Genomic DNA, 26,542 nt, shown 5'->3' on the forward strand with positions numbered 1-26,542 from the left:
GTACAAATATTTTAAAAGTTTCTCTTCTATAACGGCAAAAATCCATGCCAGGCAGTTGAAAATGTGAATAGTGTTAATGGTCCTGATATTGTAACAGCTATACGTGCAATTTTGGTTTCGCCAATTCCGTTCCAGTTATTTTTATGTCAAAGATGCACCACGCTTTGGAAGGCCAATTGTCAAAAATGTTGATTAAATCATTGACCGACCGTCACGTAAGCACTTTTTTGATTCCCCAGGAGCTAAACATAGCACGAAACCCGTTCGGAACAACTTGAATAACGTTGGACAAAAAAAAAAAAGAAGCTGGATGTATGGGTCCCATAAAATTTTAAAAAAAAACTTCATGGACAGAATTTCTGTCTGCAAATCGCTGCAGAATTGCTACACAATCCACCCTTTTCTACAGCAGATGATGACTAGTGATGCTGATTATATTTGTTATATAGATTATTTCCTTAAAAAAAATTATAAAAGTTATTAGGATTTAAAGTTGATTTTTTCAAATTTGGAAAATAATGACAATATTTAGTAGCTAACAAAATATTCAAAACTCACTTCTAATTAATTATAATAAAAAATATGCAATATAGTTTGACAATTTAAAAACATAGAACCGAAAAAACCCTGCCATTCTTTAATGATACATTTAACAAAAATCTTTAATTTTCTTTAAATGTCAAATTGATTTATTCAATTCGGGCGCTATTGCCCTACAGATGACGAAAAACATCTTGCAAAACAAAGTTGCAAGTACTGGAAATGAATTTAGGGTCCATGGCACCCCACTACTCGTCGACAGAGGCCTTCATGGCTTCAACGTCCGGATGACGAATGCTACAGGCTCTCCTATCGATATGCAGTCAGAAAGAAAAGTCATAAGGATTCACATCTAGACTGTATGGTGGCCAAATTTTCTTGTCCCATAAAGAAATATTGTTAGCTAAGAAGGTCTGAGCAAGTTTAATAGAAATACAAGGTTATGCCATAACGGGTGTACGACTGATGTTTGACTTCTACCACGCATTTAATATTGACGTCATACTAAATGAGTGGTTGCGTATTTTGCCAAAATCTGTTTTTCTTGCTCAGCAGTCGGTATGATACATTAAATTGAAAATTCTAACAATAGTGACGTCATAGACTATGAGTGGTTGCGTGTTTTATCAAAATCTGCGTATCTTACCCAGCCGTCGGTACAATACATAGATTGAAAATTCTAGCAAGCCAATTACATGATGGTCTAACCTTTATTTCTATTAACCTTGGGTCTGAGTAATTTTCGCAGTGTGAGCGGGGGCTTCATCTTGCTGAAAGACAACGTTGCCATCTAGGAAATTTGCCTGGACCCAGGGGGGCAGGTTGGCCTTAAAAACGTGGATGTACATGGCTGCCGTGATCCTGTAACCCACCAGGAAACAGATCAGGGGTACTACAATGCTGTTAGACACAACAGGTCTAACGCCATAGCTGATACTGGATTTTTGGTGGTGATCGCCGTTCGAAGGTCCTCATTGATTTCCCTAAAGCTGACATAACTGTCATTAGAGCGATTGTAGACCTCTTTTAGAGTGTGACCCACATAAAGAAGCGTTAATGCCCTAAGCCTTGAATCTCAATAACTTGACATTTATTGTCCGATTTAAAAAATTCAAAAAGCAGCACGTGCTTGAGATACCATGTCAAAATTTTTGTTGGAATTGAACCACAAGTTCAGAAAATTTGAAGTTTGATGTACACCATAGTTTTTGGTAACATAGCAAAAATATAGGACATCACATCTAGGGATCTCACTTTGGTCCCATGACATTTTACCTTGAATTAGACTTTGCGTTTCAAGTTTGGTCGTTGTCAAATTTTATTCATTTTTTAGCACTGAATGTCATCAGCAGTATAAATGTTTTAAAATATATTTATACTTTTCAAAAATACTCTCTTTGTTGAAATTGAATGACAGATTCAGAAGATATGATATGACTACTTAAAATTTGGTTTTTATCCCATGGTTTTCCGAAAATTGAAAAAAATAAAGTACTCAAATCTCGAAAGCTTATCAATGGATTACAGGAAAGTTGTATCTGGAGTTACCAGGTAAAAATATACATATGTACTTAATTTCATTATATTCTAAGATAGTCTGTTGAGAAATTAGCGTTTTTGGGGCTATTTGATTAGGAAATATACTTAAAATAGCAATATTTCATACTTGTAACTTCTTGTGAAACTAATTTGTAGAAAACGTAAATTATAGAAAAAAATTATATTTACATTTAAATTAATCAAGCTGTTCCATCAAAAACTACTTTTCAGCACCGCATTAATATATTGTTCTATCTTACCCGCTTATTTTGTATGCAATTTAATAAAGATTTAGTAGATATGATTAATAATACATGATGTTTTTTCCATAAACAAGAAACCCTATTGAGAAGGTACCATTTCTTTACTTTTGTCTGACTAATATTAGACTTCAGTTATTATTACTACTCAATTATATTCAAAACATCATCATAAAATTGACAACTTGTCATTAGTATCATCAAATTTATTATAGAACGTCAATTTTTAGACTGGGAAGGGTAAAAAAAGATGTTGAAATTGTTTAAGTGTATATGGTACACAGCCATTCATTTATTATCTAAGAGGGGGTTCGATCCCCAATACTTTGAAACCCTCAGATTTAGAGGATACGTTCGATCTTACAACCGTTCATTTTCGTGAAAATATCATTTTTTCAAGTTATAACCCTTATTTTATTTCTACTTTTCGCAGAATGGTATTCAAAATTATAACTCATAAGGTCCTTAGGCTTTTGCATCGTGGCCTAGTGTTCTCCCACATGTCTCGCATGAAATATCAAAAAAAAAAAAAAAAATTCTCTGTAGGCATTATTTTGTAGTGAAATTTTGTACAATAAATTATTTACTCAAACTTCCACTGATAACTTTTTATAAATTTAGGCGTAATTCAACGTTAATGCAGAGTTAATTTTGTTAGCTATGACTAGATGAAACGTTTTCGTCAACATAAGTGTTTTGCGTTATGATAACGAAATGATTTTAATGGTTCGTCTGAATAAGAAAAATATATAATTTTATTAACGAAATAAAGACGAGACTAAACGTAACGAACAAGACAGAATTAACACTGTGCTATATCTCGAATACATGTTCTAGAATAACTGACTTACCGAACAGCAATTTAAGGCTACGTGATTTATAAAAACAATTTCATACGTAATTATATTTATTTAGAAGAATTGAATATTTGAATGTTACAAACATGGACTCATATTATTCCAAATAGTAATCAAGAAGTCATGGTTCGTTTTAGAAGATGGTAATTACTCCAATTACAGGAATACATCTCGTCTTATGATTTAGTATATTTATTTATAGTATTTTTTTTTTTTTTTCGTGACAGTATGTAATAAAAATAAACTTTATTAAGCTGTCGACTTTTGACGTAATTAAAATTGATTTAAATGCTTATTTAATAATAATACAATTTGTTACATTAGTTTAGATGATTTTAAAATTGACGAATCGTAATAACGTTGTATTCAATCAATTTAAGAGAGATAAATGAAGACAGGAATAAAATCTATTGTAATAAGGCAGTTTGTTTTATTTGACAAAACATAATTGTAATTTTATAACTTCTATGTATATACTTGTTCAAAGAAAATTTTGAACAGGTAATTTTTCGAAAGGATTTGAGTCAGCAAAAAGGTATGATCATACTTAGAAAATTGTTTTACAAAAAGTGGATAGTAACTGATAACAAACCAAAAATTAGTATCAAGTTTTTACACTCAATCGATTTATTCAAAAAAATATATGCGTATATTACTTACAAAAAAAAAACACCTGACTGAAATATCATAAAAATGTCTAAATATCAATTGTTGTTTATATATATATATTATTTACACCACGTGAATCCACGATTGGCATGCTACTCCTTCAGCAAAGGACACAACTCTCAGAATGAAGAGAAAGGAACTATTTTTATATATGCATATAAATAAAATAAAAAAGAAATGCGTCTTTTTTTCTATATGGAAAGTACGTTATGATGAGAGATCCCGGAGAGTGTGGATTGTCCAAAGTTATTGTTGGGATTGGCTAGAGACTCCAGGTCCGGCTTTTGATCAATCTCTGTTGTTGTATACTCGTGGTGTCCTTTGCCCCCAGAGACAATGATATGTTTTTTGGACTCTGGTTCATTGGCATTGGAGTTGAACTTCCCTCCTTCCCCGCGCACGCGTTTGAGGGCATGCTGATGTCTGGATTCGTGAAGGTATTTCTTGCGTTCTTTGGGGATCTTGCCCTCGGCTTCCAGCTTGGCCCGCGCCTGGCGCCGTTTGAGGATGCGATGATACTGTTTGGCATTGACGTAGAGAGGCTCTTCCTCGAGGAGTTCTGTGGCTGTGGCAGCGGCGGGAGGGGGAGCCGCAACGGCAGACCCAGCCGAGGAACCCGGCATCATCATGATAACACTGCCTTGAGGGGCGCCCGAAACGTTGGACCCGCCTCCATTTGACAACTGGATGATGGGGGTCCCTTGCGATGCAGAGACAGGAACGGAGCCATCCTGGACCTGAACCGGTTGATATATCAAAGTTTGTCCATCTGCCGTTGTGATGACTTGAGGTTGCGCTGCGCCTCCATTTCCCACGCCGTTCGAGGGGCTTATCACTATCTGCTGTCCACCTCCATTCGCACCGCCTTCTGTGTCGAGGGCCTGGAGGACCAGGGGACTTCCTTGAAGGATTGGATGACCCGTTTGTAACATCAAAACAAATGCAAGTAGAAAAAGAAGCCAATGAAAAAGGAGGAAAAACGGACCCAATACCAATCACAGGCAATAGATTGCTTTGTTCGTCTCTTCACTTCTTTCTCCTTTCTTCACTCCAAATGGGCACCGCAACACTTCTCTCCTTAGGGATCTCCTTCTCCTTCTAGTTTACACCTCCTCACCCTCTTTTTCTTCCCTGCACCTCTTTCTCTTTTCACTCTCACATACGCCCAATCACCACTCTTCGTCGTCTAACTCGACCTACGTACGTGCCTCTTTCTTTCTTCTTTCACAATATTCTACGATTTCTAAATTCTTTTCTTCTTTTTCTTTCTTCATCTCTTTATTTCTCTATCTAGCTAGTTCTCCTTCCTCCCAACTGCTATACTTTTTTTCCCCTACTCTTTTCTCCTATCTCAACACAAAGACCGCCAAATTTGAAACTTATAAAGTAGCTCTTTCTTCAATTCTATTATTATCAAATAATTTTCCCTGTTGGGACTTCCCTTTATGACTAATAGTTAAATATGAACCTCAATAGACTTAACATATTTTGTATACTCCTTAAGCTTCTGTGTGCGAGTGCCACGGGGCCTATCTCTTGTCGTAGTCCTGAGGGTACTCCCCTAGATTGGTTCATTCTCTACAAAATCCCGTCCCTTCCATCTCCCGAAAATAATCTTCGTAATGGATCGTCTTTTGCTTGGATTCACTCAGATCTTGATTCATGGGAAAGAAACCCTAACCTATCTATTCTTGTTCCAGAGGATTCTGCAGTAGGGATCACTCTAGATCCCGCGTTTCAAAATACTTCTGATACTCTTCGGATTTTTTATAATGGTCAGATAGTTAATTAATATAATAATAATTCCTACAAAAAAGTATTTCTGAAAAGCAAGAATGTGTTTTAAAAAATGAAACCAATTATATTTTGATATTACCTCGCTTTGAGACCCTGACCCTTGAACTTGACCTCGTGAATCAAGTTTTGTGTCAGTCCTTCTTTAAGACTATAGTTCAAACTGATTAAGTTCAGTCCTTCATGACGTCACTTAACTTTATTTCTTCTTTTCTTGATCAGTTATAGTCCGAAGACTGCACTGGACCGAATAAATAAGGACTGACACAACACTAATTAGGGTGACTAACCGTACCATAGAGAAATCTATGAACCGTACTCTTTCCTGTACTTTGGTTTATTTTTTATAAATTTATGAAATGTCCCTCTTTGTTAAGAACAAATAGAGAATGTTGAAAAATGGATTTAAAGTTGTACAAATGTTTTATTATCTTTCTTTTTAAAAAGCCAAGCTCCAAAATATATATTCAAAAAAAAAAAGTATCAAAATTTCTTAAATTTAGCAATATTCTTTAATTTATTAATCCCCAATCGTGTTTTTTTGAAAGTCAAAGTATAGTCACCTTAATACTTCTCAATAGCATATTTTGGAAAATGCGAAAAAGTTATATAAATTTCCAAAAGATGATTAATTATTTTTTCTATTATAATTATATTAGATGAGGTCCCTCAGCTCAATCATCACTCTGAAAAGGGTCACACAAAGGGTGTGCTGTTCATGGATGCTATTTCAGGTTTTTGGTTAATCCACTCTGCACCCAAATTTCCGAATTCACCAGACAAATACAGATATCCTCATACAGCTCTGAGATATGGGCAATCCTTTCTCTGCATCTCATTCAATACGACACTTTCTATCAATGAACTGAGCCTGCAACTTATGTATGACGATATCAGCATATATTTTCCACCCCATTCTCTCCCTCCTTGGACTTCAAGGTATCCCCACCTTTTGGATCTTCTTCAAGGCAGAAGGAAACAGAACGTCAGACCTCCATTTAGTCGTACAGTAGTTCTTTCCTCTCTTTTCCATACCCTACCTTTTATTAGTTTTGCTAAAGGACCACGGTTTAAGCGGGATCTCTATGCTAACCTTGTTGCCCCATCCCTTCGTACTTCATTGCTTGTTGAAACATGGGCTCATGGCTCAGGTGGAAGATTGAACACAACATGTTCTGATGTACCTTATCCTATTTACAATGTGAAATTACTAAAATTAATGGGAATTCCATTTCATCGGATGGAGGATCATTCTAAATGGGCCATTGGAGGAGGTTATGTCTGCGTAGGAGACATAAATCGTATGACAAGTCAAAGGAAAAGGGGTGGAGGAACGCTCTGTTTCAGAAATTCTAAAGCTTATAAGTTGTTTGCAGACCTTATTGTAGAAACAGAGCCTTGTGCTGTTTCAGCTCTATAAGTCATTTGTATTAGTTATGAGAGAATATTATAGAAATAAACTGATATATGTAGTATAAATTTTATGTTTATTCGAACTTTTGTCAATATTGAGAAAATTAGTTGGGTATTGCTTGATACTAGGCATAAAATGAATGGAATCGAATCATATACTAGATACAAGACGTTAAAACAAAGACGTCACACGAGGGCTGATCAATGCAAGAAATATTGAATAGCTGAAAAGAAGAAAGAAATTTCTTTTTTATTCTTATTTGACGTTTCGCATTTCATGTGAATCGTTTATCGTCCTTCTCCAATATCGGGGACTTCATCATCATCATGGAGCAAAGAGGCATGGTAATTCTCGCAGGCAACTCTCATCCAGACCTCGCAGATGATATTGCAAAAAATTTAGGAGTTCGTCTTGGTAACAGCTCTGTATATCACAATACGAATCGGGAAACAATGGTTGAAATCCAGGAATCTGTTCGTGGAAAGGATGTTTACATAATACAAACCGGCTCCAGGTATTTCTATCATTTTGTTGTACATCATGGAAAAAAAAAAATTCTTGCTATTCTTATACCCACAATCCTCAGAGACGTAAATAACACGATCATGGAGCTCCTCATCATGTGCTACGCCTGTAAAACCTCATCCTGCAACAAAGTCATCGGTGTCATTCCCTACATGCCTTACAGTCAGCAGAGTAAGGACTCCATTTTAGACGCGATTTTTTCCTGTAGCAAGATTTTTTTTTTTTTTTACAAAGACTCTTAAAGTTCTCTGTTATTCGTATCTTTTTCATCAAATCTATTTTTTCTTTTTCCATACAAATATAGCCAAGACTGTAACAATACAGTGATGGAAATGTTGATTATGGCATATGCCTCAAATACTTCTTCCGCACGTAATGTTGTTGGAGTCATTCCATATCTTCCATATGGTCAAAGATGTAAAATTGCTTTTCTTTCTCTATGATTTTTCTTTGCTTTAATCTACATAATTATGAGTGAATTTTTGTATTCTTACTAGTTTAATGAGAATAAGATCCTTATATAATTTTTTTACATTTCCTTACAATTGTTACTTAACTAAACCACTCCAAGTAGTTGGGTTCATTTGTAGCTTTTATTCTTGCATTACAAAATACTATGGGATTTACTGTTTATCAGTTTTGAATGAGGACATTCACTTTAGTTTCTCCCTAAAAACCGGATTAATAACATCAGTAACATTAATATACTGTGATTTATTTATAACAATCAATTAACAGAGTATTTTTAGAAGTGATAGTTTAATCACACTTGAATGATTTTATTTATATAAAATTTGTATCAATTATATTATTGTGGAAAAAGTCAAATCTAATCATATTTAATTATCTTTTTAGTTTGAAGTTTTTTAATTTACTAGTGTTGAGAATGAATCAAATCAAACTCCCACTATTATTATTATTCCGTTTATATTTTACAAAAAAAAAAGAAAAAAAAGATAGTTTATTTCATTTTATAATAATTCTTAACCATTTCCTACAATTATTAAAGCGAAAATGAGACGTCGTGGAAATATTTCTCTCAAATTATTTGCTGAGATGCTCACTAAAGCTGGATTTGATCACATTATTACTGTGGATCTTCATTCTAAGGAATCTCAGGGATTCTTTGACTGTGTAGTTGACAATCTTCGAGCATCTCCTTTTTTAATTAAATACATAACGGAGAGTGTAAGATCATTTTTAATATTTTTTTTTTTTTTTTTCAATTCATCATATTAATAGGCAAAATGGTAAAAAGGGGTGCGATCGTATGCAAATTAATGGCGAAGTTAATGGCCAAGGCCGGCTTTAACCATATTATAACAATGGATTTACATCAAAAAGAAATCCAAGGGTTCTTTGAATGCCCTGTGGATAATTTACGGGCCTCTCCATTTTTATTAAAGTACATTCAAGAAAGTGTAAGGACTTAGAACAACTATCTGTGTGATTTATCTTTATTTTTCTTGATTTTTTTTTTTTTTTTTAATTTTTTCTTCATATTTAAAATACTTATTTCTAGTTTTTCCACCCCCTGCTCCTTAATTGTCTTTTTCGTTCATCCTATATTCTTCAAACCTCCATATTTTGACCATCATTTTTGCATGCTGATCGTTTTTTTTTGTTTTTTTTTTGTCATTTAATCATTTTGTCAAATTTTAATCGTAATATTACAATCACTTATAGTATCCATCCATCCTTATTTAGATTCCAGATTATAGAAATGCAGTAATTGTCGCTAAGAATCCTCTGGCAGCTCGAAGAGCAACTTCATATGCTGATAGATTACGCCTTGCAATAGCAGTGATTCATGGTGAGGTCAAAGAAAGTGAGGATTTAGATGGAAGAGCTTCGCCTCCACCTACATTTCGTGGACGTGTTTTGTCTGTGGGTGCCACTTTGCCTCCCTTGACTGCTAAAGAAAAACCTCCTATTAACGTAGTTGGAGACGTCGGAGGCAAGATTGCCATCATGGTCGACGACATGATTGATGATGTACAGAGCTTTGTTGATGCTGCAATTGTTTTGAAGGAACGAGGTGCATACAAAATTTATGCCCTTGCAACTCATGGTGTTCTCTCCGCAGATGCTCCACGTCTCATCGAAGAATCTCCTATTGATGAAGTAATTATATGATCCATATTCAGCAAGTTATTATTGTAAATAATATTCTACTTATCCAGGTTGTTGTTACAAATACCGTTCCTCATGACTCTAAAAAGCTTCAATGCCACAAGATTAAAACGGTAGACATATCCATTCTACTGGCGGAAGCTATTCGTCGCATCCACAACAAGGAATCAATGTCACACTTGTTTAGACATGTGACATTGGAAGACTAGAACTATCTAGTATAGAGTATCAAAATTGTAGAGCGCTTCAACCGTTAGTGACATTGCTTCAAATTCTATCATTTTAATATATCATAAAAATAATTTATTATGTCGTTTCAAATACCCTCAACGTTTGTTGTAGCCCATGTTAATCGTCGTTTAAGTGTATGCGTAAGCATTAAATGTTTAAAAGCTAACTACATACATACATCCGAGCCATTTTATAAGGACTGAATGTATTTATTATATTGATTAAGTTCTTGAAAATCATAGTCTTTGTATTGGATCAATAAATTATTAATAATAAAAGTTATATTTAATATACATAGTCACGTCACTTCTAATTGTAGCCAATATGTGATTTGAAGAACTTGGATGGCGATCTCCAATGTTACGTTTACAGCCAGAACTGCTCTTTCTAGTGTTTTAAATACTACAAAGTATGTTAGTGTAGTAGGATACAAAAACAAGGCTATTGTGAAGGCTAAAGTTCCTACAAAGAGTTGATCGATGTTATGAGCACAAGAATCCACTCGATTTCTTAATGGATTATATTTTTTACCAAGGAATAGTCGCCAAAGAGACTTAATTGCACAACTTTGAGAAATAAGAAGTCGTCGAGCGTAGATGTGAAAACATCTCACATGGAACGTCACAATATTAAATATATCCAGGACCATGCAAATCTATGTATAGAAAAATATTGGTTTATTAAATTATGAGGTAATAAATTGATTTCATTACTTGAAATCCGAGCCCACAAAATATAATTAAATGAAGTCCATTTTCGAAGACAACAGATATAATAGGAGAGAATCGGAATATAAAAACCTCCCAGAGATGAATATGATACAAAAAAAATCTGCCTAAAGCTTTAGAAAACACTCGATTAAGCTTCAGGCCAGCAGGTGCATTCATTAATTTTCTTATCACTTCTTTGAGATTAAATATACCCCAAAAGGCACGATCAGAGATCCAAAAACGAGGAAGGAGCCATGAGTACAAAAAATAGCCAAGACTAAAGTCCAAAATAAAGAAAAGGCAGAGTTTTTTGAGTATCCTGGAAATATTGCGTCCTTTGATTAGGAGATGGAACTCAGTAGCTCGATGGACAAGATAATAAAGAGTCATTGAGTATTCTCCCAAATAATTTAACTTATCTATAAAAAAGAAGCTATTACTTAACATTGAAAGAGAGATAAAAGTACCTAAGAACATAGTTGAGGAGTTTTAAACCAAGAAAAGCCACCATATCACGGGCTTCGTCGACATTTAATAACAAATTATGAAATAAGGTAAAGAAAGTCGAGGTTGTGTTATCTATTACTTAAACGTCAGCGATCAGCCGGGTGAATTGAACTGTTTTTGACGTTTTATTATATAATTTATACTATCATGAAGGCCGGATGTTTCCACGATTTTTAAACGCAATTAGGCGATTTATAGAGAGCTTTTTAAGTTAATAGTAAGTTCAAGATTATAAAAAATATATGTTATTTACATTAAGGAATCCTTAGAAGAAATCCACTTTTGTATTATTTTGTTAATCTGATTTATAACTAAAATTATTAAAGTATATGAATGTACTAGACCACAATGCATGAAGTCCCATTACTACGAACTATGTTCGACTTGATTACATACATGTTATAATGTAACAAACATAGAACTGTAACAAGAGAATTCCCCACATAATCCCCCTTTTCTCTCCCTCAACGTAGAGACACAAATGTTTCCGGAGAATCTTATAGTTAAATCTATCTTTATTTTCTCAGTTCCTCTTTAGTTAAAGAACATCATTTGAATATGTTGGCTTGGTTACACCGAATTTTTGCACTCTCTATTTTGAGCTCCACTCCTCTCCTTATTCATTACGTGGCGGAATGGAATCGACTACATGAATACTTCTATTCATTTGTTTCCTCTGATCTCACCTTGTATAAATATGATTATATTATAGGTTTGTTAAGGAATATATTATATATTATTTACTTCTATTTTATAAACTTATATTTTATAGTTGGAGGAGGTTCAGCTGGATCCGTTTTGGCATCCAGATTAACAGAAAACCCTCAAATTAATATACTCTTGATAGAAGCAGGAGGTCATCCACATTTTTTGACTGGTATTCCAGCATTCACTCCATATTTGCAACTCTCGCCCTATGATTGGTCTTTCGAAACAGAGAAGCAAGATGAGGCATGCAAAGGAATGATTGGCAATGTAGAGGAATTTCATTTATTCTCAATTAGTATTAGAGTAATCTTTTTCATTTTAACAGAGGTGTAAATGGCCAAGAGGAAAGATGTTAGGGGGAACTGCAGGAATGAATTATATGCTCTATGTTCGAGGGAATAAGAGGGACTTTGATGAATGGGAAGAAATGGGATTTGAAGGGTGGGGCTATGAAAAGGTAATTTTGAGTAAAGGATACTTTAGTCGTATTATAATATATTTTCAATAATACATATTACATAATTCAGGTTCTTCCCTATTTCAAAAAATCTGAGCTTCAATTAGGACGCTATGCTCACGATACAAAACATCATGGGACTGAGGGAAATGTTCCTGTCTCTGACTCTATTTATATCACTCCTATGGCTAAGGTTTACAAAGAACTGGCTCAGCTAGCTGGATTGCCCATCAGGGATTACAATGCTGAAAATCAAACGGGATTTGATATTCCTCAAGTTGGAGTTGAAAGATGTATTTTATTTTAAGTTCCATTTATGATTTATTTTCAGCTTACAATGAGAAATGGTTGGAGAGGGGATCCTTATCGATCTTACATTGAGCCAATAATGAATAAAAGGCCAAATTTAAAGATACTCACTTACTCACACGTCACTAAATTGTTGTTTGATGATAATAAAAAAATAGTGACAGGTAAAATTTTTATGAAAATTGAACTTCAAATATATCAATACTATATGAATTTTGCAACTTTTTAATAGGAGTTGAATTGCTTCGATTTGGTAAAACATATAACGTTAGTGCAAGTAAAGAAATAATACTAAGTGCTGGTGCCATTGGATCTCCTACTATACTTATGCATTCTGGAGTTGGACATGCACAACACTTGAAAGATCTGAATGTGAGTCTGTCATGAACATTTAAAAAATATCATTATTTCAGGGAAGTTATTGCTTCATTTCAAATTAGATTCCTTTAGTGAAGGACCTTCCAGTTGGAGATAATCTACAGGATCACATTACTACAATGTTGGGCCCACTTTTGGTGAATCAATCTGCAAGTTTTGATGTCATTGAAACTATGTCTTTCTCAACCATGTGGGACTACTTTGTTCATGGAAAAGGTAACTCGAACTAAAGCCTACAAATTCGTTTATATCAAATAGTTATTAAAGAATATATTTAAACTCAAATTTATAATAAATTTTTATAAGGGCCTCTGACAATATCATCAGATGCAATTATTTTTAGAGAGGCCATAAATAATTTCCCATCCGCTCAAATATTGTTTATGCCAATATCAATGACTAGTGATCTAGTTGAGCCTTTTATGAGGCTAGCTGCATTAAAATCAGAGGTAGGCGTAAATTGAATATAATAAAGAATAGATAGATTAAAACTGCACCTTATTTCATGATGTGGTCCTATTCATAGAAGTCGTAGACTCAATGTATGCTAATATTAATTTGCACGCTTCATTTGTACCAATAATAAATTCTTTCATTTTCTTATGTTTGTTACGTTTCATAAATGCTATTATGTCTTTTTTAATTATTAAGAAGTACAAAATCTGTATAGAATAATATTGTCACAGTATGTCTTGGATATTTATTAATTGAGAGCATGCACATTTTTTTATAAAGGTCCCCTTAGCACAACAGTAGCAGTTGATTTCAACGGGTTTCTTGTGGACGAAAATGTTCAATTGCATTTCATTGGTGTACCATTATATGCAGACTATGGACTTCATTCCAGAAAAACATTCAACATAGATTCAACGGTATTTTTTTCTACATTTTTTGAAGATATACAACTGCACAGATGAGATAAAGAAAAAAGAAATAATATTATGAAATTATTTTTTTTATCCTCGACAGCTCTGGGACGATTATTTTTCAAAACTATATGGTCTCAGCTCAATATCCGTCCTACCAGCATTACTCCGACCCAAAAGCCGTGGAACCATACGTCTTTCCTCCTCAGATCCTTTGGTATCCCCCATCATCAATCCGAATTACTTATCACATCCTCAAGACATACAAGATTTGATAAAAATCATTGATTGGGTCCTAAACGTGCTCTTTGATCAAAAAAAGGCTTCTCACCATGGACTAAAATTACCACAGAATGGATCTAAGATCCCTCAATGTGCCAAAGAAAACAATTACTGGGAATGTTTTGTAAGGCACTTTAGTCTCACGATGTACCATCCAGCAGGAACTTGCCCAATGGGCTCAGTACTAGACTCCCAGCTACGTGTGCATGGATTGCCTAACCTCCGGGTTATAGACGCTTCTTCCATGCCTCTCATTGTGCGAGGAAATCCGAATGCAGCCATAATTATGATGGCTGAAAAGATATCTGATCATATCAAAGAGTCTTTTGAACTTGAGTTGTTGAGCAAGAGTTCCCTAGGGAAGGAAGAGCTTTGATTTTTAAATTATATGATATACAGTATTCACATATATTTCATTGCAATTATTTAAATATATATATATATATAATTTGTAATTCATGTTAGTTAAATAAACTATATTCAATGATGATAATATTATATAAAAAAAATTGTGGATTATTATGAAAGTTAGTTCAAATATTATAATAGCATTATCTGTTTACTTTTGTTACACGAACTAAAGATAATTAATTAATAAATAAACGAAATTCTTTCTAACAGTAAAATAATAATACAAAATTCAAAGAAAAAGTGGGCAATCCATTGATGACAATAATATTTACAATATATAGGAAGGGAGAATAATCTAATTTAGATAATTAATTATTATACATAATAGTTGAGACATCATATGATCTGATTAGAAAGGTTAAAAGTAGAAGCAAATTTTGATTTTTTTTTTTAATCAATCATACAATAATGGCTATGACCCAACCAGCAGGTTTTTCTTGTTTGTGTATATGAGCTTTTTTCTTTAAACTTCACCCTTGACTTATATATTTAATCCAATTTGAAGTTGAAATTGTATTTAATTATACTTATTATTGACTTTGTTTTGTTCTTCTCTTTATAAAATTAATTATTGATATAATAACGATAGTAATATATATTGATAAAAATTGATGTACAAAAAAAACATGGATAGATATACATAATATGTATTATATTAAATAATGAAAATGCCGTGGATATGATTTTACGAAGATGTAAGTTAAAAATTTTCAGACAGACAATGACACAAAACTATTGTATTGTTGGATATTCCGCTTGAGAATTTCAGAGCAAGGTCCCAAAACACGCTCAAACCTAGATGATAAAGGGATGGAATATATCGATAATATTTAGTAATGAAAATCGTGTGTATAATAGGCATATTAAAAAAAACAAAAAATAAACCCAAAATCAAGATGGTAACCCTGACAATTTCAAGAATGTTTTGGAGATCAGCTACAATTAGCCGTGACAAGGGAGGAGGGGGAAAAGGAAATAAGCAAGGACATTGGCAAGAATTACTCCGATGTCGATCCTCAATTCTACTCGAATCCAGCAAATAACTATGCAACAAATCCTCAAGGTTACTCTCCGTCTTTTATGAGCACACACGAACGTTCAATCAGGGTTTGAATATGATTGAATGTAGTAAAAAAGAAAGTTAACTACTCAGGAGCTAAATTATAATGGGCCAGATATAAAATAAACACGAATACATCACTAATAATGTACATACAAGTTGGCCAGAATTAGAGTCTCATCAAAAAAAAAAGAAGAAAATAAGTTAAATTACTCAGAGATTATGGTTTGTTTTAGTATATGTATTAATACTTTTTGACAGGATTAGCATTCTCCTATAGTTGACCAATATCTTATTCCATATGCTATTTTTGTTCTAAACAGGTTGAAAGATAGTAACAAACTTGCAGCTAGTACGCAAGTCAATGATTTTTACCATCAGGGAGTCCATTACAAAGTTAGGGGGAGGGGGCAAGATCAGGTTAAGAGGGATGCCAAAAAATGTTTTGTTCCAGAAGTGTTCAAAATTGTATTTTCACAATTTTTGAACATCATTTACAGAGTGGATTGGGCCCATCCCGCTGTTGCAATATTTTTGACTAAAAGTAATGAAATACCTACTCAGAATACTCATCTTTTAATGACATTAATATTAATGGGACTCTAATTCTGAACCACTCTGTCTATATAATTAATGTATCTATTTTTACCTTCCACGATCAAGTTTTACTAACTTGAGTGGTCCCTTAGCTGACACAGTGGCTGCACGTGGACGGTCCAATAGGAGAGCAATTTCTCCAAAGTAGTCCGATGGACCCAAACGACCTACTTCAACAGGTTCTGCTCCTGCGCTTGGAACTTGGGTAACCTAGTCCAATGAAAGTGAAAATGATTAATAACTTATCCCTCAAAACTTCGAAATATATCACATACAACAGCCTGTCCCTCTAATATGATAAAAAAGTCATTTCCAGGATCCCCTTGTGACACAACCACGGCATTTTCCTCAACTGAGAAGGGCTCCAAAGCATCTGCTACCGTTAAGCGTTCCCACTTATCCAAATTTTCTATAATTAACAACAATAACAATTAAAATGATCGGATTAAATGACGGACTTACCCAGAATGGAAACCTTAGATAAAAATTCCTCATACATCTTTCTCTTACGAATGGTTGAGCCCATAAGAATACGTCTGTATGAGTCTCTGTCGATTCCCCATAGTTTAACATTGGAGTGAGCTTTAACTGTGGCTGCACGTGGAGTTCCATAAATCAAAGCCAATTCCCCAAAGCTTCCTCCTTCTCCAATGGTTAAAACCTTTTCATTGTGAACATAAATCTGGAATACAATTAAGTCATGTGATATAACTTGAGCAAAGAAAAATTTGTACATAAGTAGAGTAATGTTAAATTCGAGTCAAAATGTACGAGTTTGAGTTTTTGAGAATTTCCACATAATAATGGTAGTTCTACTTTTTAATACATTAATAAGAAAGTTAGTTTTTTATTCACATTCTAAGTGCTACAAGAAATTGTGTTATAATTATAATTCGAGTTTAAAACAAGTCGAATTTTCCAAAAACATATTTAGGGCGAGTTATAGTAATTTTCATAAAATTGTCGACTTTAGTACAATCAATTTTTCGCCAGGCTCTAGTAATGCTCGAATCCAATACTAATAAGGAGTAACCAGACCATAGGTTAAGGTGACCAAAAACTGTCTTTTTTTTTCGCGGACATTTTTATAAAGAAGACTTTTTATAAATCTATTAAATATCAGATTTTATTGGAGAAATAGTCGAAAATCAACTTAAAATAGAAACTTAATAATGAAGAACAAAAATAGAAATTACTATAATTAAAAAGAATATGAATCCATCATATTAATTTCCTTTCGAAAATCGACCCTGTGGCCTCTTTTTTAGAAATCAAAATATGGTAGCCCTATCCATGACCGGTTTTAGCGTAAGCAGGGTCTGGGTTAAAGTTAAATGTTTGAGCCCTTTTCTTTTTGAAAATTTAATTTATAGATTTTTTTTCTAATAGAAAATAAATTTTTAATCTTACTTTTTTAGAAAATTAAATCAAGGCCCTTTGGATTTTTGAACTTTTTTAGAAGTTCAAATGCGGGAGACTTAAAAAAAACTTTATTTAGAATCTTATTTATTTATAAAATATAGTGCAGACCCTTTTATAATGATTTTTATAAATGGCATTTCTTTTAGCCAATTTTTACCTTTATTTTAGAAAATATGTACATTTTGAATATTCTGTTTTGAAAAAACAAAAATGCAGGAAGGACCCTTATGAATTGTTTCTTTTAAATGGCCAGTTATAATGGGTATTATTTTTTTAAATCTACACTACACGGGGCCCGGAGCAAATGTCCCCTCTGCCCCCCACTAAAACCGGCAATCATAGGATGCAATTCCTCTACCTACCTCCACTTCTCCAGCATCAATGATATAGAAGTTATCTCCTTCGTCCCCTTGCTTAATGACGACTTCTCCAGGGAGAGCATTGATAGGAAACATGGCATCAAAAATATCTGATCTCTCATTCTCATCCAAGTGAGAGAAGAGAACATTTTTGGCAATAGCTTTCCCAAGAGACACATTGGTCTTGTAGTCTTTTGGAACGACTTTCTTAACATATCCAGCTACGTCTTCTTCCGTAATGGGCTCAGCAGAAATGGCACCACGTCTTCTTGAAGACTGTTGCTGAATTTGAGATGCCATGGGTGACTCCAGCTCATCATCAGGAGAGGAAACAGCTACTTTGGAGTCCTTTGCAGCATCCTGTAAAAATAAAAAGTCAATGAATGACAAGATACGGATAATTTATTTATTGAATAACTATATAAGATTATAGGCATATTGGTTAAATTTACATTGTATTATTGCTTAAAAAATATATATATAAATTAAATTTGATTGCATGAGATATATATATATATATATTTGATTATTTCAACATAGCCTTTGTTTGCTCCTGGATACTTAAAATAAATAAGAAAGCAATGTTTTTTGAGGGGGGTAGAAAAGCTTTGTATGTGAACACATCTTATGACCTCTTTTTGTCTTCATAGATCTTCAAATTTCTACATAGCACACATATTATGATTTCTTTCCCGGCATACCTTTTTCTCGGGAAATCCCGGTTCAATTATTTCATAGTATAGGTTTTATTCAATTATACAGTCACATCCGAAAAAACAGGTATTTTACAAATGAAAAGTGTATTTTTAGTTTATCTTTCAACGAAGGGTTTTTCGGGGTACAGTCAGTCATGATATGTATCTGTATTTGAAGAGCAATGTGAAATAAATTTAAAAATTAACAAACAGAACAACAACGTTGACGGCTGCTTACGATTTGTACCTATAAAAGGAAAAAATCCTCAGTGAAATTCTTCATTCTTATGAAATTCCTAGGAAGTTGATTTCAAAAATGGGAAGAAAAAGTTGACTTCATCCGGACTTGACTCTATATACTCCACCAAAAATTAGCTTTTTCATCACATACTGTTTACTTATTATTTTTTGACGGATTTTTACCGGATTACGACATTTAAAAAAAAAAGACACAGAGTAGTGATAATGAAAATTTCTTTTAAAGCTGCCTTTTTATCAAGCATTTCTTTTCGAAGCCCAGACAACTTATTTTTTTTTTTTGGATATAATCATGAAGTATAATTATTGATAAAAATAATTTAAAGCGACTTCATGGATGTTTTCCATGTGGCGTTTGATCGAGGTTGTGCTGTTGACACCAGAAACTTTTATATTGTTGTTGCATAGACTGTAAATCCCAATATTTTTGTCCTTCTTAGATCTAGTAAATAATTTTCCCTTGTTCTAACAGGATAGAGTATGGGCTGATGGAGAGAAAATATTCCCAGAATTTTTATTAAAACCTGGTATAACCCTTATAAGATATGCAAGGTTACCAATTTCCCAACCTTACGGTTCAACTAGTGATTCGAAAAGATAAAGAGGGCTGTTAGAGTCACATACATATATCATCAACTTCCCCATTACTTTCCCCATCATTAAAATTCTTAATGGACAATTTATTATTATTATTTATCGAATATGAACACATATTAAAATTTTAATCAATAAGTATATTTCAAGATGTAACTACTATTTAAAAGGAAAAAATAATGATAGTTACAAAGTTAATAGCCGCCTAATACTGAAATGCTGCAAGATGAAGGTTTAAGCATAAATTTGAAGGGATACGCCCAACGAATTTGTAGTTAGCAGAGTGAAAATCAGATTTGGACATTTGAACTTATGTTTAATAGCGACCCCACCCTCATGCATTTAGAAATATTCATTAATCTATATTAATACAGACAATTTTGTGGAAGATCTATTGGTTTGAGGAGGATTTGTGTGTGTGTGTTTGTTTAATTAACTGCGTAATTCCCAAGATACTTGGAGACAAGATAGGTCAGAGAGACACTATTTTCATGAAAATTTTATTGATACACACGCTCAATTCTGTGTCGTCATATATATATAAAATATCTGGATATATAAATATAATTAATGAACTTGTAAACCGAAACCAATGGTCGAGTTTTGGTCGTAGCACATCACTAGTATCAACCTTTAAAAGAGGAATTCTTGTCTAATTTGGTGTCAATTGATTTAAAAATGTATAATAAAATAAATATAGATGAATTGAAATATAATTATCATATTTATAGCAAAAATTCATTTTTTCCCTTCAAAATCATATAACGGGGAGCTGATATTCAAAGTGGTTCTCACTCCCGCCTTCTCCTCGCGCTCTTCCACAAATCATATGTCTAATAAAAGAACATGAACAAACTAAAAAAAAAAAATATTATCAAGTCTGTAGCTTGTTTATAAAAATGACGCATGTTCTTACAAAATTCACAGTGCCCTCTGTGAGTCTATTAAATATTATATTCCTTCTGGGAGAGGTATTATTTTGCCGCAAGAATGAATTATTACAACTTTCTTGCCTTTTCTTTCCCTAGAGTCTCTTTAGGAATGAATAGATTAAATGCTCATTATTTTTTCTTCAAATATACAAGAAAATTCTTAAATTTATCTGTACTTATTATTCAATAATAAACATTTCCCGGGAAATGAAACATCCAAATATTAATATTATGTACATTGTAAATGTACATTATATAAGTATTTGTGTATATTGACGGCAAATTTTGGAAGTAAAATAAGAGAGGAAGAGAAGAAGAAGAAAAGTTAATGACGTCAATCAAGGGGCCCTCATTAACCATTTGTGATATATATATATACTCGTATATATATGAATGCCTTCTTTTTTGTATGTATGTATGTATGCACAATGTACATCAATAATTCCAGCATTAAACAGACATTGAGAAGAAAGAAATGTAGTGAGAATATTTGAGCTTTTCACGAAAATATTTCTTTTTCATTTTGATTCTAAAAGAAATGGAGCTTTCTCATTCCTCAAACAAAGCCAAAAAGCAGACTAGTCACTTCCTGGCTAGACTCAAGAGGTCATAATTACCAAGAAGATGAAGTACATCAGTTTCTTGCAAAGGAGGAAGAAACTCCGACAAATTTGTATATCAAATCATAATGATATTCAGTAATTAGTCAAACTTCACCAGGGACGCTTTCTACAACCCAAAGAATGGCCGCTGGCCGGTAGAGGACAGAGGTAATGTTCCTCCTGTGATTAAGACCAAGTTGTCGTCCAAGATAATAGTGTTTGGCGTTATCATCAGTAACAGGAATGTCATGCCGCCTAACATTTTTGACAACGGTTTTAAGTTGACCTCTTTAGTGTACTTGGACCTTCTTAAGAATATTGTAATGCCAGGCCTGGAAACCATATACACTACAGATACAAGGTTTATGTGGATTCAAGACTCAGTTACTTATATTACTAAAACTGTCATTTATTACCTTGACTGCTGATGAGTAGCCTTGGTATTATTGTACAGATAATTCAGCCCACCCCTTTATAGTATATTTTGTTTTTAGCTGTGAATGTTTCTGCATCTTTCCCCATGTTCTGAATGTTGATTGGTTGAACTAAAATTAGCCATTATTAGGCTGTGAAAAATTATTTAATAATAATTTCACAGGTCAACTGATTTTGGGCTTTTGTTTCATGTTTATTTTCGTATAGAAGTTTGCGTGATACAATAAAGGTAACAATGTGCCCCGAAATTAAATATATCAAATTAGATCAGATATATATATATATATGTATTGTATCACGCAACGTTTCAAACGAAAATAACCCAAAAAACATGTTGGTAGTAAGTCCATTCTTCCCAACCATGAAAATATTATTCAATATTTTTAGGGAATTGATCAGGGCTTAAAAGGAGATAATTCAAATTTGACCAATAAACGTTCAAAATACTGATACGCGGCAAGATTAATAGAAATAGGAAGTTTACCATAATGCGTGTACTACTGATGTTTGACTTCCAGGACGCTTTCTAATATTGACAACATAGTGTATGATTGGTTGCGTGTGCTGTCAAAATCTGTCTGTCTTCCCAGAGTCGGTACGATACGTCAAATTGAAACTCTAGCAATAGTTACCGCATTGACTATGATTGATTGCGCGTTCTGTCAAAATCTGTCTGTCTTACCCAGTAGTCGGTACAATACATTAAATTGAGAATTATAGCAAGCCCGATTAAATGATGGTCTATATACCTTGGATACGGGGAATCTATGCAGAAATGTCTACAGGTGAGAACAAAATACCCTCTATATTTTTGTACTAGTGAGGTAAAGCCATGAAATGTAACTAAAATAAAATGACGCCACGTCGTTTCTTATATTGTATCACACAACCTTTGATAAGAATAGGAACAGAAAAAAGGCCCAAAATCAGTTCTTCCCAACTATGGAATATCTATTCAATAATAATTATTGAAAAGTGTTCAGAGCTTAACAAGAGCTAATTCTTATTCAACAAATCAATGTTGTACAGTATACTGATTAGGAAAAATAAGGTGACACATCGACAGCCGACAACATCATACATATTTTTTGAGTATATTAGTTATATTATATTATAATCGTACCCTGTGACACATGGGTCAAGTAACTAATAATCCCACACAGTGGAGCAATAAAATATAACCTTGAAAAAAATGTTCTTTATATTTATAGAAAAGTTATATGCAGTATAGCGTGTATCATTTTCAAATGAATGAAATATACTATAAAATTGATTAATTCTCATTTGGAATCCCATATATACGTGGGTGTTAGCACAAAAACAAGGTAAAATGATTTTTCTCAAAATTGAGACTGGATTATATTTTCTTTTTTCGACAAATTATCCTATATTTTGTATCAACAAATTATTTATTTATTAGAAACACCATTATGGGTCAAGTTAAGTATATTAAATCAAATAAAGGTTCTAAACCGTAGTTAAAATTATTGGATATCTTAAGTTATGACAGAAGTTTGAATACAAACCCTATTATTGACTCAAATAAATTATAAAATATTGTGCTGTATGTATACAATATGAAGTAAAAAAAAAAAAAAAAATAGGGATTACTTTCTTGATTTTTGTTCAAGATTGTTTTTATGTAGACCCACTTCATATATCCCCAACATGTGTACGAATACAAATAATTCAATTTTGAATTATCTTTGAGAGAGACTAGAAATTGAATTTGATCAAGGCGGTCCCACAAATACCCGATCCAACAAAGAAAACAGACAAAATTTCAGATAATAAGCGATTTTCTGCACTTTTTGAAACACTTAGGTTGTACACTTTCAGTCGACGATCCACTAGTACGCAGATCGTATAGCCTCGTTCAAACTCAGTCAGACAAAATTTGACTTTTGTAAACGAAGTATTCTTACATTTACATTACTTGTAAACTTACATTAGTATCCAGTTCAAATTTTATATTGGTTGGACTGAGGTCTTTCAAATAAAAGTATTGTATCAAATACCGATCACCAACTTTCTCCATTTTCAGAAATGCACTTACAACCTTCACTATTGATGGCTGCCAGCCAAATGTTAAACAACTTGAAACTTGAAAAATATGCTTTATAGATTGTGTACTTTCTAATAAAGTGACAGATATCTTTTTTCTTCTTCTTCAGGCCGGGTACTTCTGGTACCGCTCATGTACAAATGTTATCATAGTACAATACTATTGATTATTATGAAGGTTTTCTTATTAAAATTATTAATGAAAAGCAATGAAGCCAGGGTCAGTTTTAGTGTGAGCGGTGTCTGGGGACAAGATTAATATGCCCTTTTCTTATTTTCAAATGACATTTTTTTAAATAAAAGGCCAAGTCTACTTTGCCCTTTCTTAGATAATGTATGTCCATACTTCCTTTTTTGACGTTTTTTTATATAAAATAATATTTGCTTCCATTTTTTAATTAAAAAAGATCAATTTATTGTGCATTTTTGTGTATATATTTACAATAAATATAACCAGAACGTGGTGCCCTTAACCAACTCTGAAAGAAGCGGTTAATGCATCCAGATAACAACTCTCAAAAAACTCGTATCTCAAGGTATTCATGAATGGTTTTTATTCATTCAACATCCAGTTTTGCGGTTGAACTCTCTTTCAAAACAACAATAACTATTAATGATGGTTTTAACCATTAACAAAGGGTATAACAAAATGTGTTTTTTTTTTAATGTATGTGAGTAAAAATTACTATTAATTTAATTGTTTTCAAACAAATCTCTTTCAGTCTATCTCTCTCCATTAAATAATTAATTATGCAATCATTTTTGAGAATACGACATTACAAATGATAGGTATTTATACATATATATAGCTTGAAGTGGAACAGGTTGGATGATTGCTTTAAGTGGGAGCACTTAATGAACGAAATTCGCAGAAATGAATCCCACTTTTTTTTTATTATCAAAAAAAGAAGTTTTTTTTAAACACTATATATATGCAGTAATACTTTGATATACGACCTTAATTGGCTCTATAATCGAGCTCGTAAGTCAAAGCTATGTATCCCATAAGAAAATTGGCTGTTCTCGCCGACAAGCTCGTATCTAAACAAAAATAACATTGTACGTCAATGTAAATTTTTGATCGGAATATCCCTCGTATATCAAAAAACTTGTACAATTAAATACTTTTATCTCAATGTATTACTGTATATGTACAAGTTGCAATCAACAATGAGTTGAGTAATTTTAAATGAAGGATTTATGGTACTTGGGGGGATATAATGTAATAATTGATACTCCATGGATAGTCTATATCAGTGGCGTCGTTAGACTCTTTTTTTTTTTTTTTGGGGGGGCTTGATGCCTTCCTAAAAGTTTTTGAAGCCTCCAACACACCCATATAAAAAAAATACCATATCATATTTATATTTTTAAGTCTATTTTTAGTGTTATCACACATGGAATCCAAAACAGTCTATCATATCAGTATGTAATTTAGCAAGTAGACGTATAAAATAACCAATCATGTTCTTATAATATTTTTGTGGGCCCCTGAGGTCATTAAGAGGCTTTTTTTGATCGAAATAAAACCTTTCTTTCTATATATCCCTCCTTCTCTTTGTCTCCCTCGGGTTATCTTCTTTCTCTTTTCTTCTACCTTCATTCCTTGATTCTATTTCCCTTTAATGAAATGAAAGCATCAATTAGTGGTTGTTACATAGAATGACAATTGTTGCAATTAAATAAAGCATTTTAAGACGAAAAAATTGCAACTTGTACAATTTTCTTATACAATTTTTTAATTCTAAGTCTTAAAATACCTTATTTAATTACATCATCAGTCATTTTAATAATTGATGTTCTGTGATTTCATTTTGATTGTTTAGCATGACTGGTTATGTCTTTACACGAAATGATATAATTGTGGGGATTGGAAATTTATAATGAAGTACCGCAAAATAATTAAAATTAATTAGTAATTTTATGAATAAAGTTACATCATAAATTCATAAATACATCAACCATTCATGGAATGATATTCAATATACTGTAAATTCTTCATTTTTGAGTTACAATTTGTACACAATATATGTGATATTTTGGTTAGTGTCCAGACTCGGTCCGATATTACATTTTTTTCCCCTTTCTGTTCGGTCTTAAGTGATTTTTTTCTAGACTTATTTGTACCAATATTTAGGTCCAGACAGGGACCTTAGATCGTATACCAAAATTTAATAGTTTTCGAAGCGTAAAACAATTTTTTTCGGTCTCAATCTATGAATGGATTTTCTCCCCACTCCTGATTTAAGAGTTGTACAAATATAATGATTTATCAAACACATTAAAATTCATAGGACTTAGAAAAGTGATTGTGCCGATGGTTACAATTTTGAACCACACATGACGTCATCAACAATTCATTTATGGAATCAGTTTACTCAAAATTTTATGCGAGACCAATCCAGACGGATTATCTGAAAAAAGTGATTACAAAATGACAAAAGTCATCACAAAAGTGATGGTGATGATTACATCATCACCATCCTTTTTTATTTTTATGTATGTATGTATATGCGTGTATCTGTTGGCTCAGCAAAATGTAACAACTTAACTTAAAAAATAACAACCAAGGGAATATTAAATTTATATCTATTTCACAGTTAAATGTGAAAACGGATAAGGAACAAATTTATCCTTGTGAATTGTTGTAATGTACATTTAAAAAAATTCCAAACACAAAAACACCATGTAGTCACGGCGTTCTTCACTTAAACATAAAAATATACACTGTTTTTTGTTGTCAGCTATCGATTTTTCAATTTCTACTTCTTTTCCCACCTTATCAGTGTTCTATAAACGTTGATTAGGGACATGTTAAAGTGCTGTAAACCATTCCCAATAATTATTAAATGGTTGCAAGATACTTTAAAGAAAGCGATATGAAACATTTACAACTACGAGAGGTGGGGATTTCCTATTCGACTTGGACTGGAG

The 26,542-nt window shown here is 32.9% G+C and overlaps 6 protein-coding genes across 17 annotated transcripts in view; 3 read left to right on the plus strand and 3 right to left on the minus strand.

Annotated features, from left to right (window-relative positions):
• Positions 1–3,604: 3,604 nt before the first annotated feature.
• Nf-YA (nuclear factor Y-box A) lies at positions 3,605–5,091 on the minus strand. The gene has a single exon (XM_040714535.2). The coding sequence runs from the start codon at positions 4,795–4,797 to the stop codon at positions 4,057–4,059; it is 741 nt and encodes a 246-aa protein (XP_040570469.1). The 5' UTR covers positions 4,798–5,091; the 3' UTR covers positions 3,605–4,056.
• A 72-nt stretch (positions 5,092–5,163) lies between these two features.
• DNaseII (deoxyribonuclease II) lies at positions 5,164–7,138 on the plus strand. 2 transcript variants are annotated; one of them, XM_040714524.2, is made up of 2 exons: positions 5,164–5,640; positions 6,319–7,138. In XM_040714524.2, exons 1-2 carry the CDS (start codon positions 5,328–5,330, stop codon positions 7,077–7,079), a joined length of 1,074 nt encoding a protein of 357 aa, XP_040570458.1. In that variant the 5' UTR covers positions 5,164–5,327; the 3' UTR covers positions 7,080–7,138. The 2 variants fall into 2 exon arrangements, with proteins under 2 accessions (XP_040570458.1, XP_040570459.1); XM_040714525.2 differs by having other exon boundaries at positions 5,164–5,484.
• Positions 7,139–7,251: 113 nt separating this feature from the next.
• LOC121119753 (phosphoribosyl pyrophosphate synthase-associated protein 1) lies at positions 7,252–10,255 on the plus strand. Of its 6 annotated transcripts, none has more exons than XM_071889267.1 (6): positions 7,295–7,587; positions 7,660–7,769; positions 7,903–8,015; positions 8,608–8,786; positions 9,306–9,722; positions 9,782–10,255. In XM_071889267.1, the coding sequence occupies exons 3-6, from the start codon at positions 7,925–7,927 to the stop codon at positions 9,938–9,940; spliced, it is 846 nt and encodes a 281-aa protein (XP_071745368.1). In that variant the 5' UTR covers positions 7,295–7,587; positions 7,660–7,769; positions 7,903–7,924; the 3' UTR covers positions 9,941–10,255. The 6 variants fall into 6 exon arrangements, with proteins under 6 accessions (XP_040570463.1, XP_040570461.1, XP_040570460.1 ...); XM_071889266.1 differs by lacking the exon at positions 8,608–8,786 and adding an exon at positions 8,841–9,019 and having other exon boundaries at positions 7,313–7,587; XM_040714529.2 differs by lacking the exons at positions 7,903–8,015; positions 8,608–8,786 and adding an exon at positions 8,841–9,019 and having other exon boundaries at positions 7,252–7,587.
• Positions 9,237–11,274, minus strand: PIG-Q (phosphatidylinositol glycan anchor biosynthesis class Q). Its single transcript, XM_040714532.2, has 3 exons — positions 11,140–11,274; positions 10,676–11,091; positions 9,237–10,617 (listed from the first exon to the last, which is right to left on the minus strand). Exons 1-3 carry the CDS (start codon positions 11,147–11,149, stop codon positions 10,261–10,263), a joined length of 783 nt encoding a protein of 260 aa, XP_040570466.1. The 5' UTR covers positions 11,150–11,274; the 3' UTR covers positions 9,237–10,260.
• Positions 11,267–14,987, plus strand: LOC121119750 (glucose dehydrogenase [FAD, quinone]). Of its 2 annotated transcripts, none has more exons than XM_040714517.2 (10): positions 11,267–11,396; positions 11,707–11,891; positions 11,952–12,154; positions 12,213–12,344; positions 12,415–12,621; positions 12,676–12,817; positions 12,886–13,025; positions 13,094–13,247; positions 13,338–13,480; positions 14,001–14,987. In XM_040714517.2, the coding sequence occupies exons 2-10, from the start codon at positions 11,738–11,740 to the stop codon at positions 14,553–14,555; spliced, it is 1,830 nt and encodes a 609-aa protein (XP_040570451.1). In that variant the 5' UTR covers positions 11,267–11,396; positions 11,707–11,737; the 3' UTR covers positions 14,556–14,987. The 2 variants fall into 2 exon arrangements, with proteins under 2 accessions (XP_040570451.1, XP_040570452.1); XM_040714518.2 differs by lacking the exon at positions 13,338–13,480 and adding an exon at positions 13,767–13,903.
• Positions 14,574–26,542, minus strand: part of Pka-R1 (protein kinase, cAMP-dependent, regulatory subunit type 1) — a 43,991-nt gene continuing 32,022 nt past the window's right edge. For all 5 annotated transcript variants that reach the window (XM_071889265.1, XM_040714521.2, XM_040714520.2 and 2 more), the window contains exons 2-6: positions 18,032–18,388; positions 16,710–16,929; positions 16,523–16,656; positions 16,300–16,457; positions 14,574–15,385 (exon numbers count right to left, since the gene is read on the minus strand). In XM_071889265.1, the coding sequence (XP_071745366.1) occupies positions 15,301–15,385; positions 16,300–16,457; positions 16,523–16,656; positions 16,710–16,929; positions 18,032–18,328 (894 nt within the window). In that variant the 5' untranslated portion in view covers positions 18,329–18,388 and the 3' untranslated portion in view covers positions 14,574–15,300. The remainder of the gene's footprint in view (positions 15,386–16,299; positions 16,458–16,522; positions 16,657–16,709; positions 16,930–18,031; positions 18,389–26,542) is intronic.

Source organism: Lepeophtheirus salmonis, chromosome 6 (genome assembly GCF_016086655.4).
Source record: "Lepeophtheirus salmonis chromosome 6, UVic_Lsal_1.4, whole genome shotgun sequence".
In the NCBI taxonomy this organism is placed as follows: Eukaryota; Metazoa; Arthropoda; class Copepoda; order Siphonostomatoida; family Caligidae; genus Lepeophtheirus; species Lepeophtheirus salmonis.